Genomic DNA, 18,878 nt, shown 5'->3' with positions numbered 1-18,878 from the left:
CCCATTCACACATGCACTCTACCTGATACATGGGGACATTTCTGCCATACATCCATACATTCTTTCATACCTATATGACATCTCTTGAGTACACCTACATAACATTCTTGACCTGCATCCCCTCTAACTTCCTCTTCCACCCCCACTTAGCAGTAGCCATTTACTTTGCAACTACAATCTGGCTTTCTCTTTAGCCCAATTTCTACTTACAAAATTCTCACAAGCAAATTAAATGAGATAACAACCTGGTAGGAATGGGAGGGAGGGAGGAAGGGATTTCTTATTCTCTCTACCATCTTCTCATAAGTTAAATCAATAGGGAATCCTGCAGAGAATCTGAAGTTTCTCTCACTCCCACTGCTTTTTGTCCACTCATGGATATTTTGTAGGTTTAAGTAAGGAAATAACATTGAAACAATGATGCAATGTAATAAAAGTTGTTTAGTGATCTCTAAAATAGTATTAACCTCATATTTACCATTTCTACACTCCAACTTGCAATTTTGTATTGTATCTCTGACAATAAAATTAGTATGTGTTGGGATTTTCTTTCCTGCTTTCCTAGTTTTTAGTTTAAAAAATTATGAACAAATTGAAAAAGTCAATTATTTTACCTTGTGTTTCTCTCACTAAATTTTCAGCAAGTAAAAAAAAAATCCTCCATCTTCTTGGATATACAAATCAGTGTTGAGGAAGAAACAGCTAAATAATTGCCATTTTTAGATGTGCTTGTCAACTAATGAGAAGATGGAAGTCCAGAAACCAAAGTGTATTGTAAGGCTACCAACACTCCATGCACTCTTAGCTTCAACAGTAACCATTAACTGTCTCATGAAAAGAGTTGGATCAGAATATTATATAGCAGGTTGAGAACACACTGTAGTATCCAGCAAGCAAAACAACTGGAGAGGAGGTTCCTACATGAACAATTCAGGAAGAATGGATACCCACAAGATGCTTGCATAATATGCAGGGAGAGAAAGGAAGAAAGAAGATACGAGACCAACTATGTGGCACAACCTGTCATATATTAAGAACATTTCAGAAACAGTGCAACACAACTTTGAGAACTGCAAGTGGGCATCATGAGGACAAATCATGCACTACAAATATTATTTGGAGGTGAGAGAAACTTCAAATGTAAGTTATCAGATTCCCTGTATGGATTGCTCGTATGACCACATAGGACAAATCTGGAGAACATTATCTACCAGTTTGCAAGAACACAAATGAGGTTAGACGGGGAGACCCAAACTCACACTGCAATGAATAAGGACATGTATTCAATTTTGCAGCTACTATGATTGTTGGCCAAGTACGGACAAAAATAGCTAGAGAAATGATTGAAACCTGGGAAACAGGTGCCTTGTCAGTCTGATTTACCACCAGCCTACTAAGTACTTAGGAGTCAAGCGTGCAGTGGTGACTTCATAGCCAGCCATCAACATCCTAATTAACAACTAAAAGTTATACACAATCAGGCACCATATAAATACAACACATGTTACACATGCACATATTCTGGAGAGAGAGACAAGTTATCTGAGGATGGCTCCAGTATGAACTGAAAGCTTGGAAAAATAAAACTTTGATTATGATTATTGGTTCAGATTGGATCCTGCAACATTATCCTGGGACATGTGTATTTACCTTCATCTAAAAATTGGTCTAGATGGGTTTGCTAGATGTTAAAAAAGTCCTTTCTTTCATATATTTTGAGTGACCACTTAATGCGTTTTAAAGTATACCAATAAAAATGTATGAAAACTAACAATTACTTTTCAGCATCCTTCATAAATATCCTAGTACATAGCTTAATTACCATACAATCTTGTCCCCCTCACCCCCAGCATAGTTACATTTTAAAGATTTTGCACACAGCTGTGTTTGAATGTAGATAATAAAGGAAACAGAATTCTTCAAGGGAAATTATATGTTATTTTAAAATTTTCTAACTAAAGTGGCATCTGTGATTTAAAGTCTCCTATTATACCATACCAATTTAAACTTAAAAGCAAGGAGAAAAAAAGAATTTTATCCATCAAGAATGTTTATTAAAAATTAAAGTTATTCTTCTGTAGCATATCTTATTTGCATATATTATAAACCTTATGTTCAGAGTTTGGATATGAGGGAATATTGAAAATTCAATGTGCTACATTTTCAGAAATACTGTTCTTTCTTTATATAAACTCACAAATATTATATATTATTATTACTGTTACTGATAATGATAGAATAAAGGTAACAATATTAAATTTATTTTTATTCTATCACTTTTATATAAGCATATAATTTACACAGCAGTAGAAATGTGTATCTCAATTTGTTCAAAATATTACTTATCCAGCAAAATCTGTTATCTTAAGGCTGAGTATAAGTGACTGGCCCAAAGGCACCACTTGGCTTCATGCCTAAAGTGGAATTAGAAATCATGCTCTTCCAGTTTTTAACCTGATGTCTTAAATCACTACACCAAAGAGGCTTTATGTTTACATACACACACACACACAGACACACACATTTCGCAGATCTTGATGGGCAAGAGGAAAAAAGAAAGAAAACTAGCATGGAGAAAAATGGAGTGGATATTATGAAAGGCAACTAAAATAATAACAAAACCATTCTATATTGCATTTGTTTGTCCAGTTTACATATATAAAATTCTATTTGGTAGCTGACTCCAATAATTTTCCATGAATATTATCCAATGATACAGATAAATTTTTTTGGGGAAAAAAGAAGCTTATATGCTCTATTGGTTTGTCAAGGTAAACAGTTCCTTTTGCAAGGTAAACAGTTTTATCTGATACTTTAATTTTTACAATTAGACAAATATTCATCAGTGAATCAAATTGGCTAAATTGCTTGTCAAAGCCCAGCTACTAAATTCTCTTGGATAAGTTATGCAGCATCTTTCACAAGCTTTTAATGTTGCTGCTCTTAAAGAGCCACAATAATACATTAATAATTGAATGAAAACAAATGACAGATTATGGGTATGTAAATTAATTAAATTCAATGGCACTTATCATATTATTTATACCTACTTTGCGTAGTCAAAAAGTCGGCTATCCCAAAGAATATGTGTCCCTCTAGCACCAGAATGGAAAAATGCAGAATCAGTACCATCAAAATTGTTCAGGCCATCTTCAGAGTTCTTTGAAGCATGACTGTGCACAACATCTAATAGAACTGTGATCCCCATTGAGTGGGCAACATCAATCATTTCCTTCAAGTCATCTGGGGTGCCGTATCGACTAAAATGTATAAACATTTATAATTAATTTGTATACAATGTTTATTTTTTTTTAAAAATCAGCATGATTACTACTATTATGATTCACTAGAACTGTAACTGTTATTTAATGACAGCATATTAGGGAAGCATAGAAGATATTTTATCTATTTAAGCTTAAGTGGTAAAACCGAGATGATTATAAAAGGCACATCAATCATGTGATATAATCCTAGGCTAAACAAACAACAGTTTAACCTATACAGAGTATTAACTCAATAAAATTTACACTTTCTTTGTTTATATGCTGGTATACTGATCTGACACTCAGAGTGAAAGAAAGAAGGTGAAAAAATAACTCACTGGGAGGCCTTAAGCAAATCATTAGAACTTTCTGAAGTCATAGGAAAAAAGTAAGTTCAATCTCTCTCATATGAACGCTGTGAAGAACATACGAGATACAGACTGTAAGCACTTCACAAGTAAAAAGTACCGTAGAAATGAAAGAGTGAAATTTTAATTTGCATCACTTTTCAGTCATTTCAAAAGGAAATTATAACTTAGTTCACATTCAAACTGACTTTTAGAAGAGTATGTTTTTAGCAGCTTTAATTTCAGCAGTGTATGTTGAATGTATCTAGAAATGGAACTGCAGTGGGGGGAAAAAGCTGGAAGGACAAGCTGTAGCTACAAAGATAGCTTGTTCTAATCTCAAATCCAGTATCTTGTGATAGAACTCTTGATTATAAATGCAGAGCTGGCAGCCATTAGATTCCAGATAGCTTTGAATCTGCAATGATACTCAAGTAATTAACAATGTAACTTAGCAATCAACTGCTTTTTTTCCTTATGTGAAAGTTCATACACTTTATGCTTGAATATTTGTTTTTAAAACTTTAATATTTCTAAATCTAAAATAGATTGATTTTACATTATTAGAATTAATTATAGTTATAAATAAATTACAGTGTTCAATCAATCCAAAACAAATGTATTTTGTGCATGTTTCCCCTAATTATCTTTCATTTCTAAAAACAACAAGACTTCTGACAGAGAAACAAAGTATTCCATGTTTTTGAAGAAATCTACATGGATAATAAATTAAAAATAAAATCTATTGTTTTATTGCATATTATCTTGACCCTGGTCACAACAAAGAAAACAAAATAATTAAAACAAGTCAATAAAAATATTCATTTATTTAAAATAATTTATTTATTCAGTATACATTCCCTCAGATTGCCTCGTTCCAACTTTGAGGTTTTATTTGGACACTGCTGCCATCCACAGATATTTTAAAATCTGGGAGTGGAGACTATACATTATTTCAACTGAAATTAACAATTATTGAGGTGTAGGATTGAAAAACTCAAGTTCCTAAAATACTTTCAGCTTTACTGCTACTTTCCTCAGTTTCTTTCTTATGTTCAGTAATATTTATTTATTAATCAAATGGCTTTATAAGAAAAGTTGAAAATTGCAGAAACTGCCTTTTATCAACCTCTTTCATACCAATGAATCCATATTGCACCATATTCTTATTGTTTATACAATACAATAGTAGAGTTGGAAGGGACCTTGGAGGTCTTCTAGTCCAACCCCCTGCCTAGGCAGGAAACCCTATACCATTTCAGACAAATAGCTATCCAACATCTTCTTAAAGACTTCCAGTGTTGGGCATTCACAACTTCTGGAGGCAAGCTGTTCCACTGATTAATTGTTCTAACTGTCAGGAAGTTTCTCCTCAGTTCTAAGTTGCTTCTCTCCTTGATGAGTTTCCACCCATTGCTTCTTGTTCTACCCTCAGGTGCCTTGGAGAATAGTTTGACTCCCTCTTCTTTGTGGCAATTGGAGATATTGGAACACTGCTATCATATCTCCCCTAGTCCTTCTTTTCATTAAACTAGACATACCTAGTTCCTGCAACCGTTCTTCATATGTTTTAGTCTCCAGTCCCTTAATCATCTTTGTTGCTCTTCTCTGCACTCTTTCTAGAGTCTCCACATCTTTTTTACATCGTGGCGACCAGAACTGAATGCAGGATTCCAAGTGTGGCCTTACCAAGGTATTATAAAGTGGTATTAACACTTCACATGATCTTGATTCTATCCCTCTGTTGATGCAGCCTAGAACTGTGTTGGCTTTTTTGGCAGCTGCTGCACACTGCTGGCTCATATTTAAATGGTTGTCCACTAGGACTCCAAGATCCCTTTCATAGTTACTACTACTGAGCAAGGTATTACCTATACTGTACCTGTGCATTCCATTTCTGTTGCCTAAATGTAGAACCTTACTCTTTTCACCATTGAATTTCATTTTATTAGATAGTGCCCAATATTTAAGTTTGTCAAGATCCTTCTGTATCTTTAGCCTATCTTCTGGAGTGTTGGCTATTCCTGCCAGCTTGGTGACATCTGCAAATTTGATGAGTTCCCCATTTATTCCCTCATCCAAATCATTGATGAAGATGTTGAACAGTAGTGGGCCTAAAACAGAGCCTTGGGGTACTCCACTGCATACTTCCCTCCATGTAGATGCAGTTCCATTGAGAACTACACGTTGAGTGCGGTTGGTTTGTAATATTGAAAGGTGACACTGAAATATTGTTCCATTTTGGACTCTAAGTTCATTAGTAGCTACAACTGCTGAAGTTACAAAAACATTCCATCATATACCTCCTTGATCAAGTTAGTCAATTTTGTCTTTTTCATTGGTTTAGGTCTTTCCTATGAAGAAGAAAAAAGAATAAAAACAGCAAAAATAATAAAACATACCTTGATGCTGCAAAAAAACTTGTGATCTGATAGCCAAAACTTGCATAGTAAGCATGTTCCATCACAGCCATTAACTGAATACAGTTATATCCTGTTTTTAGAAGAAAATTAGTGATTCAACAGTGTTTTCTAAAGAAAACAGTGGCCAATATTACAACTGATTTTGGTCAAGATCATCTATATTTATCAAGGCATATGTTAGAAATACATTAACAGGAAACCTAATGAATTAATCCCAAAAGGAGCATATATATTTTAAAATCAAAACTGGAAAAGCCAATATTTGAAGCAATCTTTTAAGTGCATTGAAATTGGCCTTTTACTAAGAAATATATAATATGCAAATATAATTGTAATTTGACTTTAGAACAGTAAGTATCCCAATGTGCATGTTATGAACTTAAACTGCACTTTTGATATTTAGTGTTAATAATAAAAGTAACTGTACATATATTAAACTTTGTGTTTTTTTCTTAATGATTCAAACATTTCCATTTCTAATTGACATTTTCCCCTCCAAATGTATTTCTCTCAAGGAATCTCTTTAAAAAAAAAACATTAAAGAAGCATAAGTTTGATCTGAAATTTACTGAAAGTTCAGAACACCAAAAAAGAAAACGTTTCTATTTGTCCCTTATCCCACTCAAAATATTTTATAAGATGTTAATGAAGTAAATATGAAGGGAAAAGTAGAATTTAGTGATGAAACCACACATATTTAAAAGAAAACTTTTACTACGGCAATGAAGCCAACATATATAAAAGCATATAAATGTCCCCTTTAACAACCAAGCAAGGATTATTGGCAAAGAATAAATTATAGGTCAAACTTGAAAGTCTGTAGACATAACCATTTTATATTACTTCATGTATTAGCACTTAGTATCAACATCAATTAAATATTTGATTAGAATATTTCACTTAACACTTAATTTAGTTTTATATGACTGCCTATAGTCATATTTATGGTGTGGTATCATATTTATTTATTTCCTGTTATCAGAAGGATGGAGTAATTTTAAATTGCAATTTTAATTTCACAGATTGTTCTGTGAAAAAATACATACAATACAATACAATAGCAGAATTGGAAGGGACCTTGGAGGTCTTCTAGTCCAACCCCTTGCCTAGGCAGAAAACCCTATACCAATTCAGAAAAATGGCTATCCAAATCTTCTTAAAGACTTTCAGTGTTGGGGCATTCACAACTTCTGGAGGCAAGCTTCTCTCCTTGATCAGTTTCCACCCATTGCTTCTTGTTCTACCCTCAGATGCCTTGGAGAATAGTTTGACTCCCTCTTCTTTGTGGCAACCTCTGAGATATTGGAACACTGCTGTCATGTCTCCGCTAGTCCTTCTTTTCATTCATACTACACATATCCAGTCCCAGAACCATTCTTCATATATTTTAATCTCCAGTCCCCTAATCATTTTGTTGCTCTTCTCTATGCTTTTTCTAGAGTCTCCACATCTTTTCTTCTTCGTGGCGACCAAAACTGAATGCAGTATTCCAAGTGTGGCCTTACCAAGACCACACTTCACGTGATCTTGATTCTATGCCTCTGTTTATGTAGCCTAGAACTGTGTTGGCTTTTTTGGCGGCTGCTGCACACTGCTGGCTCATATTTAAATGATTGTCCAATAGGACTCCAAGATCCTTCTCACAGTTACTACTATTGAGCAAGGTACCACCTATACTGTACCTGTGCATTTCATTTTTCTTGCCTAAATGTAGAACCTTACTCCTTTCACCATTGCATTTCATTTTATTAGATAGTGCCCAATGTTCAAGTTTGTCAAGATCCTTCTGTATCTTAAGCCTATCTTCTGCAATGTTGGTTATTCCTGCCAGCTTGGTGTCATCTGCAAATTTGATGAATTCCCCACTTATTCCTTCATCCAAATCATTGATGAAGATGTTGAACAGTAGTGGGCCTAAAACAGAGCCTTGGGGTACTCCACTGCATACTTCCCTCCATGTAGATGCAGTTCCCTTGAGGACTACGTGTTAAGCGCAGTTGGTCGGCCAGTTACGAATCCATCTGGTGGTGATGCTTTCTAACTCACATTCTCCTACTTTATCTAGTAGTAGGTTATGGTCTATCTTATCAAATGCCTTACTGAAGTCCAAGTAAACTATATCGATGGCATTCCTCTGGTCCACTGATTTTGTCACTTTGTCAAAGAATGCAATAAGATTAGTCTGGCATGAGTTGTTTTTGACAAACCCATGTTGGCTTTTGGCTATTACTTTGTTTGCTTCTAGGTGTTTGCTAATTTGTTGCTTGATTATCTTTTCCAGAATCTTTCCAGGTATTGAGGTCAGGCTGGTAGGTCTGTAGTTTCCTGGATCTATTTTTTTCCCTTTTTTGAAGATGAGAACCACATTAGTTCTTTTCCAGTACTCTGGCAGTTCCCCGGTCCTCCACAATCTCTGAAAGACATAGTTCAGTGGTTCTGAGATCTCGTCTGCCAGTTCCTTCAGAACCCTGGGGTGTAATCCATCCAGTCTGGTGATTTGAACTCATCTAGGGTAAACAGGTACTCACTTATCATTTTCTTCCCTATTTCAATTTGTGTTCCTAATCTGATTTTTGTGGTACTGTTTTGATAGGTTGGACTGTTTTATTCCTTTGTGTAAAGACAGATGCAAACAATGAGTTAAATAGTTCTGCTTTCTCCCTGTTGCTTGTCACCTTCTTGCCACTTTCTCCCAGCAATGGACCAATTGTTTCCTTAACTTTTTTCTTGTTTTTAACATGTTGGAAGAAGCTTTTTTTGCAAATTTTTACATTTGTGGCAAGCCTTTCTTCATTGTGAGCCTTAGCTTTCCTCACTTCATCTTTACAGGCTCGGGCTATTTGCTGATATTCTGCCTTAGTTATGTCCCCCTCCTTCCACTTTTTATACTTACCTTTTTTGTCTTTCAGTTTGTCAGATAGTTCTTTATGCAGCCATGCTGGTTTCTTTTGAGAGCTGTTATTTTTCTTCTTCATTGGTATTGTGCTAAACTGGGCTTTTGTAATCTCATTTTTCAAAAGTTCCCAAGCTTCTTGAGTTGTTTTCCCCTTGAGGATTCTCATCCATGGAATTCTTCACAAGCTCTCTGTAAGTTCATTGAAATTAGCTCTCTTAAAGTCCAAGATTCTAGTTTGACTTTGTTCTACTACTTGTGTTTGCATAATGTTGAATTCCAATATTGCACGGTCACTGGCCCTCAGGGTTCCTGTGACTTCAACACCTTCTATCATTTCCTCACTGTTAGTGAGAATTAAGTCCAATATGGCTGATCCTCTTGTTCCCTTCGCTACTTTTTGGAAAGCAAAGTTGTCTGCGAGGTTTGTCAGGAACCTGTTGGATCTTCCACTTGGTGCAGAGTTTGTTTCCCAGTTGATGTTAAGGTAGTTAAAATCCCCCATTACTATTGTGGTGGAATAAATAATAAACACTCATCAAGAATCAAAAATTACAAATCAATTTTCAATGTTAGTTCCAATTATTCTATTTGTATCATAGAGTCACAGAGTCAAAAGAGATCCTGAAGGTCTGTTTTTCCCCCAGTCTTTCCTTGAAAATTTCCAATGATGTTCTGTTACCTGAGAGCACCCACAGTCAGGAAATTCATCCTTATTTGGATCTGTCTTTGTTAAGATTGTATTCATTGGTTCTTTTTTATCCTCAGATCCTCTGGAGAACAAATCCAAACTATGTTTCTGATGACACCCCTTTATGTTTTGGAAAAGCATTGTCATGGCTCTTAGTCATCTCTTCTTTAAATTTAAAATGTAAAGTAATGGAGAACCTTACATTTCTTATCTTTGATGTTCAACAATTCAAATGTGCAAATCTATCAAGATCTTTTGAATTTTGAGCCTGTCTTCTGTAATTCAATCGGACTACCTGTGTGATCCTTTCCTCAACTTTGTGTCATTAACAAATTTTATGAATATCCTTTTTATTTCCCTTTCTAGGTCATTTATGAAGATATGAAGGAGTCCTGAAGCCAGAATGAAACCCCAAGATAAGAAATTGCAGACTTTCCTCTATGTGGGCATAAAGAACTATGTGTTGCCTATGGTTGTTCAGTCAACTGTGAATCCATCTGGTAATCCATCCCACTGATCCTATTTATAAAAAAGGAGACTTCTGATGTACTTTATCAAATGTGTTATGAAGTCTAAGTACATTCATAGCATTCCCTAGATTCACTAATTGCCTGGCATGATCTATGCTAGCTTTTGATAAACACTCCTCTAAGTACTTGCAAACCCACTGCTTATTTTTTCTAGAATGTTCCCAGGTGTTTATATCAAGTTGATTGGTTAATAGTTTTGAAGTTCCTCTTTCCTCCTTTTTTAAAAATATCATCACAATGTTGACTCTTCTCTGGTTTTCTGGCACTTCCCCTGTGCTACAGGATTTCTCAAAGCATGGTTACTCACAGATGCTGGAAATTACATGCAACTTGATTAGTAAATTGAACTAGAAATTTACTTCTGGATGTGGCTCTTTACATAAATATATTACCAACAGCATTTTGACTTTAGCAGCTTTCTAAAAAAAATTACATGTACCACTCATTAAAATGCATTGAGATTATGTATTAAAATCAATATAGAGATTTTTGAAATGAACTTTCTAATAAAAACACAGAAGTCATTAAAATGTATCTCAAAAGAAGCCACAGATATCACTTACCAAGATCTTTGATTTTTGGAAGCACATTGTATGTAAAGTTTTTATATGAAGCTATTTTCCCTTCAGGGGAAGCAATTCCCACATGTGATTCATAGATTCTTACACTTTCGGGTTTCTTAGGAATGGGATGTTTCCACTACACAAGAAAAAAAATAGTTTAAGAATAAAAACCTGAAAGCTGTTAGTTTTCTTAGGTAAGAATGGACATGATGTTAAAATCTAAACCAGCACAATAAGTTTTATATAAACACAAGATATGGAGCATTATTGAGAGCAATTTAATGTGCACAAACTCTTTTCTCCAAAGTTCCCATGGGACATAATTTAATCCAGGCACATCCACAGGAAATGTTGCTGGTTTCAAAATGTAGCTACAGTTAAGCAAAAGTCTACCCCTTTTTACATTCTTGCAATGCACATTAAAAGGGGGCAGGTATTTGATCATCTGGATGAAACTATCATTGCAAATGCTCCAGCCAGGCAGATACTGCAAAGGCAAAATATACATTGGCTACTTAGATTCCTATATATTTTTTAGGTCAGAAAATTCTTTGTGAATAACTTAAAATTCCTCAGGTCAAAAAATTCATACTATTTCAATTTGACCAAATTGTATGACCAAACAATTAGAATGCAAACTTCTATTTTCAAAAGTCACAAGATATTAGATTTCATCATTAACTTGAAGAACATAATAGATACAATTCTCTTTTACAGTGTAGCAGAATTATAGTGGCATTATTTATCATTATTATTTTTGTCAGCAAATAATGCTTTTAGGAAAATCCTAGATTCCTGTGAAGCAGTTTAAAAACTAGGGCATATTTTAAAGTTTATCGGTTCTTGTACTATTTATATTGGAAACATTATCCACTGAATGTCTTATATTGTCCTTTCCACTCCATTACATGCCAGTCCTCAGTGCTCATCTTTCTTTCCTATCAATAAATGTAAGATTAATTTACTGAGCCTATTAGCAGGAATACTGTAGAAAGAACATCCAAAATTAATAACAAGTCTCTTGACTGCTAAACAAGTTGTAATTGCATGCAAGTTGCATAACTCAGTACTGCTTATCATACAGAACTGAAGTACTGAAATATGGAATGCTTTTTGAAATGTGAAAGTTCACAGAGTTTGTAAGATTGAAGGATGCAGGTGCTCTGTGTACTGTTATAAATTTAATTTTGCAAAGAAAGTGTTTTCCTTTTGTAGTCTATGTTCCTCTGCATATAAATAATGAATAAAATTATATTTAAAGTTGTTTGAATGAACTCCTGGAAGTTTAGATTCTTCAAAATAATCACAGTAATAAAACTCACTCACTTTAATATTCCCAACAGGTTCTTCAGTTGACCTAAGTACTTCAACATCTATCATCATATGGGGGAAAGACTGAAACTGAATCTCAAATACAGCACTGTTGTAGAGATACTATGTGCCTTCATTTATGGGGAGGAGGGGGGAGTGACAGCATCCTATGGATTCATCAGATTCACTTTTCAAATAGGATTAGATTTGTAATATGGCATGAAAACACTTCTTCCAGTCTGATACAGGCAGCACTACCACTTCTAAGTGGATACCCTCCTACAGGCAATATACTGAAGCAACTCAGCACTCGTTAAAGTTTCCTGAATGTAATTTCTGGAAATTATCTATCTATCTCTGCTATCTTGGCAACGGTATGAAAGTAGTTTGCCATTATTTTCTTCTACAGTCTGAATGTCTTCTATCTAGATCTGGCCAGTCTTAATTTTTCAGCACAAATAAGATAAACTAGGGACTACCTTTGATTGATACACATATAAAATACATTTAACAATTTGCAAGTATAAATGTGTGCTGCTATGTGTGTGTGTATATATATATGTGCGCGCGCACATACACACTCTATCTATCTATCTATCTATCTATCTATCTATCTATCATCTATCTATCTATCATCTATCTATCTATCTATCATCTATCTATCATCTATCTATCATCTATCTATCTATCATCTATCTATCTATCTATCTATCTATCTATCTATCTATCTATCATCTATCTATCTATCTATCTATCTATCTATCTATCTATCTATCTATCTATCTATCTATCATCTATCTATCTATGCACATAGTTTGCCCTTCTAATAAACCTGTAATATTCTACATGTAAAAATATAATTATTTTTCCATGTAACTCTCTAAGAGAGTTTACAAACTTTAAGAAAAAAAGCCCACTGACATGTATACAAATATCAAAATTTAAATTTATAAGAAATAGATCACAGTTAATTTAATAACTTACTTTATATGGAGTTGATGGCTCCCAGTGTATCCAATCATAATTCACTTTGGTACCCTCACGAACTACGTATCTAGCCCAAGGAGAAATGCGATAAAGGATCTCTCCAGTTTTGGTTCTTATCACCAACTAAAAAATTAAATGTAATGAGAAAGTATGGAAATTAAATTAGGATTGGAAATATAAATTAGATGTAGCTGTGATTATAAACATCAATCCCATATTTAAAGTACTCCTTTTCTCAGTACCATAGTGTTTGAAAATATTTATGATACAGGTTATTCTACACTTAAACCAAGCCACATACACACGATTAGGAATAAACACTGCTTGATATTTTCAGACATGATATTCCAGCTCAAATCCAGTTGTGGGATTCAGCCAGTTCTCACCACTTCTGGAGAACCGGTTAGTAACTTTCTGCGCAGTTTGGTCAACTGGTTGTTGGAAGAAATCATTAGGGCAGAGAACTGGTCGTTAAATTATTTGAATCCCACCACTATTCAAATCCTATTTCTATATATAACTTTTGAACTGCACTTTCACAATAGCCCAATATTAGCTGTCCCAACTGCCACTGAAAGTACACATTGGAGACAATATTACAGATTCATTATTTTTCTTGCCTGTAAATATGGAAATAAAACAAGGGGTTACTTATTCACCCTTTACATTCATTCAAAAAGCAAGCCATGGGATGCCTACATATAGATAAAAGAAAAATATAATAAAGGATGTTTTATTGGATATACAAAAGAAACTGGCTTAAGTTTTAAAAATGAAAAGAGAAACACAAATGATAAACCAAAAGAATCACCTAGAAATGTTTTAATTGAATCTACAAAATAGGTTTTTTACAATACATATTGAAAATATCTATGCAATGGAATAAAGAATAATCGAAGAGAAATCAGAAACTATGGCGATATTTGACTGAAGTAAAGATTAAGACTGTAAAAGGAAATACTATAACTAGCTTATTTCAACAGTTTATTAAGTTCTGAAAAACGCTTTTGGATTTTTTGCTGACACCAGGATTGAAAAGTAGATATTCTATGCATTTGCTTATAGATAGTTGCTGGGACATGGGATGAAGAGATCTATATTTATAACCACATAGAAGTTTAATAATTATTAAACCTGTTTATAATGGTTGTGATAAAGGTAGGAAGTCACTTCCTATATATTTCTTTTCTACATTCTTTCTCTTTCTTTTTTCTGCACATTTTATTCTTTTTCCCCTCCTAATTATTTATAACTTATAGCCTAACTGCTTTCATATTAGAAAGTAGGAGAGTAGCTTTGTTCAGAATTATTTTGTATGAATTAAGATATAAGGACTGAATCTGGTTTGCAGTTGAATTACAAGCTGTACATTTTTTTCAATTCAAGAATTTATGCCTAATTTAGTTGTTTGGTTTTTGTATCTCTATTAATTTTTTCTTAATACATTTTTATTAAGAATGTTATTTATGATAGTAAAATCCAATACAAGCTTGACTCATACTATAGCTTGACTCATACTGAATAAAAATAATATAAAATATTGGGGGGTTCTTTACAACAGAAAAAAACCTTAGCAGGTATGATTAAAAAGGGTGTGTCTGCCCATAGCTTTGTGATTTTAGTTTTTTATGTTTCATGTTTTTTCTGAATACTCAGCACACTTTACATAAAATCTAGTGTATCACTGAAATACCAGTTTAATGGTATATTATAAATTGCAGAGATAGAGATAATCGTGTCTTATAGAGGTTCCTTGTAAATAGCCAGCCACCAATATTTGCATATTTATACTAAACTGTTCCACACACAGAGTATTTATCATGATGATAGCCTCTGATGTCTAGTTGTATTTTACTCATTTACTTAACAGTCACATTGGCCAACGCTTGCAAATAGCTTCATACTAAGAATGTGTCAGGCACAACATACAAATACATGAAACAATTAGTAATAAGAGTTCAAAAGAAATTCCTTTCCCTAATTTTTTTAATATTATCATCACTTAGAATATGATCATTCAACACAAAAGAATGTGGTGTTAGGCAACTCAGTGTTCAGGAACAGTTTTTTTTTCAGTGGTTGCCCAAACTCTATGGAACATCATGGTCCTTAAGATCATGATGGTGCTTTGTTAACCATTGATACTTAATATAGTAGTTCTATTCCATCAAGCATAGTTTTATTCCATATTCCATCAAGAAAGGTCTCTTTTGACATGCTTTGGTTATATCACTGGACTGTTACTAATTTAAAAGGCTATGATTGTTTTATCAGATAAAGTTCATGAATAAATAATGCTTGCTTCATTGTAGTTGCTATTTAATATATGTCTTTTTGAATTCAAAAGCCATTAAAAGTACTAGTCTCTGACTGATGATTTATGTAAATTTTCTTTTGAATAACAAATGAAGGTCAGTATCACAACTAATAAAAAAATACTACGGTATGTTTCTCAATGCTCTCTTTCACATCAAGCTAAAAAGTTAGTTGCACAAGGTTTATTTTTAAACAATATTCTAATAATATTTGTATACATGTTGCATTTTTAACAGGTCTCCATTGACATATGACTAAAACTACTCATATTGTTCCAAGAGAAGTCTTGCAATGCATTTATATAAAGACATTACTATAGTCACAGCTTCATTTTCAATTCCCAATGGTTCCAAGTATCAAATTTGCTTATTCATGGCAGTTGCAGTTGGTTGACATTTTCATTGAGCTATCCATCATGATTCCAAAATCATTTTTCTGATCAATCTCTTCTAACTCAGATCTATATACATATGTAAGTATAATATACATATGGTTTTAGAGCCACTGAGATCCACATTGCAATTGAAATATTGGCAATAGCAAGCTTATTTGCTCACTTTCAAGATTGTATTAAAATTCTTCACAAAACCTTACTGAATAGCTTGATATCATCAGCTTGCTTGGCCAAACTTCACCCATAAGAACAAGTAAATTATAAAGCACAGATTCTTGCAAGTTTTTGGAACAGTAGACTGCCTATTTCTTTATATATATTTTTAAAAAGTCTTATTTATTAATGTTTATCATTCTTTAATGAATATATGAAAGCACATTTTTTTTCTTATACGGTACCATTATTACACCACTTTCCTTCACAGAAGACCCATTCTAGGCTCTGCCTGGCATGTTCAGGAGGGTCGTTTTAAGCGTTTCGAAGGCTTCAGGGACCGTCTGGAGGCTTCCCTGACTGCTTCGGAATGCTTAAAACGACCCTCAGAGCAAACCGGAAGTGACTTCCGGTTTGCTTGGAGAGTCATTTTAAGCATTCCGAAGGCTTCAGGGAAGCCTCCAGAGGGTCCCTGAAGCCTCCGGAGGGCCTCTGGGAGGGTGGGGGAGGCTCTTTTCGCCCTGCCCAGGCTCCTATAAAGCCTCTGGAGCCTGGGGAGGGCAAAAAAATGACTTTTAAAAACAGTGAACTCAGCTGGCCAGCGCGCAGATGCTGATCTAGTCACTGATCTAGTTCATCTTCTTTGTACCCTATTTTATATTTTGGCTGTTGAATTTAGTCAGGAGGCTTTGGCAAGAATTTTTGCCAAAGACATTTTGAAATTGCTTTGGCACTGACAGCTGGCCTAACTGTCTAGGGCAGATAGCAGTAAAAATTATTCAATTTCTCTTTTGAAGTCATTATTTATTTATTAAAATGTGTATTTGGATCAGTGGTGGGGTCCGGCTCCCATTGCATACGCTGCAACGGAGCTGGGTGTCCACCACATGCACAGCACGCGCATGCATACCCACCACTGCGACATTCCAGCTGCTTGGTGGAGCATCGCACAAGCGCTGTACACCTGGTGCGCAAATGCCCTGGTCGGCTCAAAAAGAGATAAGGAGAGCAGGTGGGCCCTCTGGAGCACTGTACCGGAACGGTACCTGGTTCTCCCAGCAGGTACTGGTACGCCCGTATCAGGGGGTACCGGTCGTATCCCACCACTGATCTGGATATGTGGATGAAGAAAGCTATAGAAAACAAAGAAGATTCCAATCTAGAACTGAAGCACTCTTTTGGTGAACCTTAGTGCTCCTGATCACGTTTCCTAACTTGTAGTCAAAACAAGAGGCAAATAGAAGTAAACAAGAAGAATCAAGAGTATCATATTGATGAACAGAATGAAAAAAAAAATAAGGAAAATAGATTAAATAAATGAAAAGAGCCAAAGACAACCAATCAAACCAAACCCTTAGGAATATGTGCATCTCACTTTCCCACTTTTTCAAATATTTGTGTATGTACACACATATATGCCTGAATGTAGATGACATTATAGAGAAAAATACAGAGATGTTCGATATTACTGTGCTTAATCAATATTTTTATTAAAACATGGCAGTCAATTTTAAATGTATGTAAAAAACTAAGAAAATATTAAATTTGAATAGTACAATTTAAAAATGAATGAAATTTTCAAGTTTCCCCAAGGAAAAACCTACGGGGCATAGATGTACATGTTGGGTGGATTCATATAACCATTTCTCCTTTTTTGCAAAATTTAGCTTATAGCTGTTATAACACTGCAAATCCTTTGACCATAAAGCATTCAGAACTTTGAAAAGACTCTTGTCCACTGTTCGGACAATGAAACAAATGAGAAACAAAGAACAGCACATTCTGGCAGCCTTTGAGTGTACAATTAGATTACTGATAGGTGACTCAAGATTGTGCTTCTTTTTCCTTCTTGGACACTACATAAGCAGTCATATTTCTGTTGCTCTTAGTTTAAAATTAGAGAGGCAGTTGTGAGAATATTGGGAGAAAAAAAGCAGTTAAGTACATGGTCAGCAGAATAAGATAACTGTGCCACCTTGGGTATAACTTTTATTATTATTAAGATTAATTGCAATGTCAGCCAGATGGTTAGACTGGATTTGTTATTTTTATCCACCTATCGAATCCTTCCAAAAGACCTGGAATAGGGAGACGTCATTATCTGATAGCATTAAAAGTATGGTTGCAAGATGTTTCAAGTAAAGCTGCCTTCTACAATTGATTTTGTAAATGCTAATGTGATGCTCCAGAGATTTTGGGATTGCATGCAAGGTACCTATTACTTTTGGTGCTATCTTCTTTCTTTTGCCACAATCATCTATTTATATTTGCAGGATTTGTATTTTATGATTTTATCTGGTACTTTTTCTTCTATTCTGTTATCAGCTAGATAGATGATTCACTGTTTCTTAAGTTTCTTTGCACTTGGTTTCAGCAAGTGTCTTCTCAAATTTGGCTTTGTTCTTAAATTTTCATTGTATGTAGCCAGAATTAGTCCCTCTGCTTTCTTCAACTCTTAGCCATTTACAGGTGATATTATTATCTGCTTTGCCTGCTACTCTTTCTTTCTTTCTTTTTCTTTCTTTCTTTCTTTCTTTCTTTCTTTCTTTCTTTCTTTCTTTCTTTCTTTCTTTCTTTCTTTCTTTCTTTCTTTCTTTCTTTCTTTCTTTCTTTCTTTCTTTCTTTCTTTCTTTCTTTCTTTCTTTCTTTCTTTCTTTCTTTCTTTCTTTCTTTCTTTCTTCTTTCTTTCTTTCTTCTTTCTTCCTTTCTTCCTTCCTTTCTTTCTTTCTTTCTTCCTTCCTTCCTTCCTTCTTTCCTTCTTTCTTTCCTTCTTTCTTTCTTTCTTTCTTTCTTTCTTTCTTTCTTTCTTTCTTTCTTTCTTTCTTTTTGTTTAATGTACTGACCATGTAATATTTTGCCTTGCTGTATCTTCTTTATTCTTCATTTGGTCTTTTTTGTATAGCAGTATGGATCCTCTGGTACTCAATAAGACTTCATGGTACACTTGCTTCATTTCATCTTCTTCACTATTCTTCACATATTTTCCCAATACCCATTTTTCTTCTTC

General features: G+C 34.3%; 1 protein-coding gene across 1 annotated transcript in view; it reads right to left on the bottom strand.

Moving 5' to 3' along the window:
• The window catches only part of GBE1 (1,4-alpha-glucan branching enzyme 1), a 124,264-nt gene that overhangs the window by 53,813 nt on the left and 51,573 nt on the right, over positions 1–18,878 (bottom strand). Inside the window, exons 4-7 of the mRNA XM_081952065.1 lie at positions 13,006–13,131; positions 10,711–10,846; positions 6,013–6,103; positions 3,051–3,260 (exon numbers count right to left, since the gene is read on the bottom strand). Of these exons, the coding sequence (XP_081808191.1) occupies positions 3,051–3,260; positions 6,013–6,103; positions 10,711–10,846; positions 13,006–13,131 (563 nt within the window). The remainder of the gene's footprint in view (positions 1–3,050; positions 3,261–6,012; positions 6,104–10,710; positions 10,847–13,005; positions 13,132–18,878) is intronic.

Source organism: Natrix helvetica, assembly GCF_964273705.1.
Source record: "Natrix helvetica genome assembly, chromosome: 4".
Lineage (NCBI taxonomy): Eukaryota > Metazoa > Chordata > Lepidosauria > Squamata > Natricidae > Natrix > Natrix helvetica.
Note: the sequence above shows the minus strand (reverse complement) of the source record. Positions and strands in the feature narration are given on the sequence as shown.